General features: G+C 41.6%; 1 protein-coding gene across 1 annotated transcript; it reads right to left on the bottom strand.

The window, feature by feature from the left end:
* Positions 1–268: 268 nt before the first annotated feature.
* Positions 269–1,092, bottom strand: LOC119342860 (long chain base biosynthesis protein 1a-like; the record flags this gene model as incomplete). The annotated part of the gene is made up of 4 exons (XM_037614183.1): positions 959–1,092; positions 648–794; positions 471–565; positions 269–360 (listed from the first exon to the last, which is right to left on the bottom strand). Coding segments are annotated over exons 2-4 (299 nt in total), but the record flags the coding sequence as incomplete, so codon positions are not given.
* Between the last annotated feature and the right edge of the window lie 1,412 nt (positions 1,093–2,504).

Here is a 2,504-nt window from a genome sequence, read left to right as displayed (position 1 = left end):
ATAGTGAGCTTTGATAAAATAGTAAGATCATTTGCATATACTTGTGTGAGTGCTTCTCTTCCATTATCTATTTCTATTGCATAACTGAGACAAAGGACAAAATAAGATGTTCTAGGGTAGGAATTACTCAACAGAGCAATGCCAAAGCGAGGGGTTTGCAAATTCCTAAAATCTATAGGTGTGCAGGCACTTGTGGCATTGTTGTAATACCGAAACAAATAAAAGAAGAAGAAAAAACTATATTTACAAATGAAGCCATCGCACAAACCTTTCCAAGATTGGTGTGTCAATTTGGGGACCCTCTTTGATTGGAGGACATAAAGGTTCTGGTTGCCATTCATCACATAGCTCATCAACTTCCTATGGAGATAAAATAGAAAATTATTGCCGAAATATTTCATGGAGCGATGACCAAAACCAGCACTTTCAACATGTACAGACAACAGTCAATGGACACAGAAAGACTGTACCTTCTCGCAAAGTGGCTTCTTTGGAGGTTTGTAGCTCTTTCTGGAAAGCTGAAACACAATGAACGCAATAAGTAGTCCTCCCGCAACCAAGTAACCTACAAATTTACACCACTCAAAATGTCAAAAACTGTATCACATAACAGAATTTTAGTTGACAGATAGAAGAGGCTAGCTTACCATCGATATGAACCCCGAAGACGACTGCACAGGCAACAGGTGTGTTGAATGCAGCTGAGACACGATCAATCACCGCTGTTGTGGCATTCACAATTGGCAATGTAAAGTCCATCTCCTAAATCCTAACTCTATGCGAGCCTTTCAAACCTGCCAAGCAAACGACGCTCCGTAACTCAATCTACCAGAAAAAAGCAGAACGTATCCTTAAACTCTACACAAATCTGACGTCAAAGATTGAACAAACACAAGGCGATCTTGTTTAACTAAGACTATTTTTACAACAATAACACGCGCTTGGATCGCTATGTCACCTGCATCGAGCGAACGTTTCAGTGAGATAAATTAAAGCTGAAGAAGGCCTTGACCCAAAACCCAGATGGCTCTTGATCATGCGGCGTTTGGTTTTGTTGGGATGGAATTGGGAATTGGGCTTGCGAATGTGAAATTCAAGAGAACAAGAAACATAGCACTTCTCACCTGATCTTATACTCTCGGACAAGAAAAAGACCAGGCTCAGCTCCTAGCACACAACCGGCAGTCCACATGCATGACTTGATCGCAGCATTGATAATTTTGTAGATTGTATTATATGCATCTTGTGTGGACCTCCTTCGGCGTGCGTTATGTTTGAGTGCTGGAAAGATTTTATTAATTTTCGTCAGTACGCCCATAAGAGAATGCTAGATCCAACTACCAGCCGGTCCACTTGACCATGGAGCCTGGGAAGCAAGTAGCAAGCGTAATCTCATCCTGTAAATAAAATAACGGACCTTCGTGGCGTCACATTATTATGCATCGTACAGTGAGAGATTCATTGATGTATATTGCAGTACTATCGATAATAAGCCGATGTGGCACAACAAATTAATAAAGAGAGGTCATATGAGTATCATGCTCTATTATTGTATCATGGCACATATATCAGGAAAAAAATAACAAAAATAGCTTTACATTGGGATTTTAGAAATAAATAAAATGACAAGTTGGCATAGTATGAAGCACAACTCAAGAAAATCGTCTTCGGGCGGATGTGCAAGCTGCATGCTACCAGCAAGTTTTGTGCCGCTTCATGGCTGCATAGTTCTTGGCCGAAGCCTTGAGAAAGGCGACCTTGTTCTTCGGCGCTTCAAGTCCGCCAAGAATTCAAACAAGCTGATGGCAAGGTGGGAAGGTCCTTACCGGGTAGCACGAGTCACCAGACCTGGTGCAGTCCGTCTGGAGACCGAAGATGGCATCGAATTGCAGAACTCATGGAATACTGAGCATCTTCACAAGTTCTACGCATGAGGAGCAATTGTCGGGCCTCCCGGCAACCCATTTTGTACGAACCTTATCGGCAAGACATGTAACCCTTTATACAAAGCCAGGCACAGATCCGGTGCATCAGTGAAATAAAGTTATATGTATTTCCCAACTTTTTGTCAACATACATATTTACTTATGTATATTTGCATGTGATGTTGTTTTGTGCTTTGCCTTGTATGGAATGGTTAATGAACTGTCAAGGTCTCCCACCACTCTTTTCTGTTGTTTCATTATCTCAAAGGAGGAAAGAGTTCCAAGCTTGGAAGTTTGCCGGGGGGAGTGATGGTTTGGATACCACCCAGTTTCGTTGAAGTGATCATTTTGTGCGACAAAGAATGCAGTACAAGGAAAAAGTAAGTTGAAGAACTTTGAAACAAATTCCTTGTCACATTGGCAATTTCCCTTGAATCATTTAATCTTTGTAGGAGAAACATCCACGCGAAGGAATCTTGGCGTGATCACTTGCACTCTTATTTTGTTTCGAGTCCGCTCGACAACATAACTAGCTGCATTGGGACCGTCAAAGGTAAAACTTGTCGGCATGTGACATTT

This window comes from Triticum dicoccoides, unplaced genomic scaffold, assembly GCF_002162155.2.
Source record: "Triticum dicoccoides isolate Atlit2015 ecotype Zavitan unplaced genomic scaffold, WEW_v2.0 scaffold107500, whole genome shotgun sequence".
Taxonomy (NCBI): domain Eukaryota; kingdom Viridiplantae; phylum Streptophyta; class Magnoliopsida; order Poales; family Poaceae; genus Triticum; species Triticum dicoccoides.
This window is presented reverse-complemented; position numbering and strand designations above follow the sequence as displayed.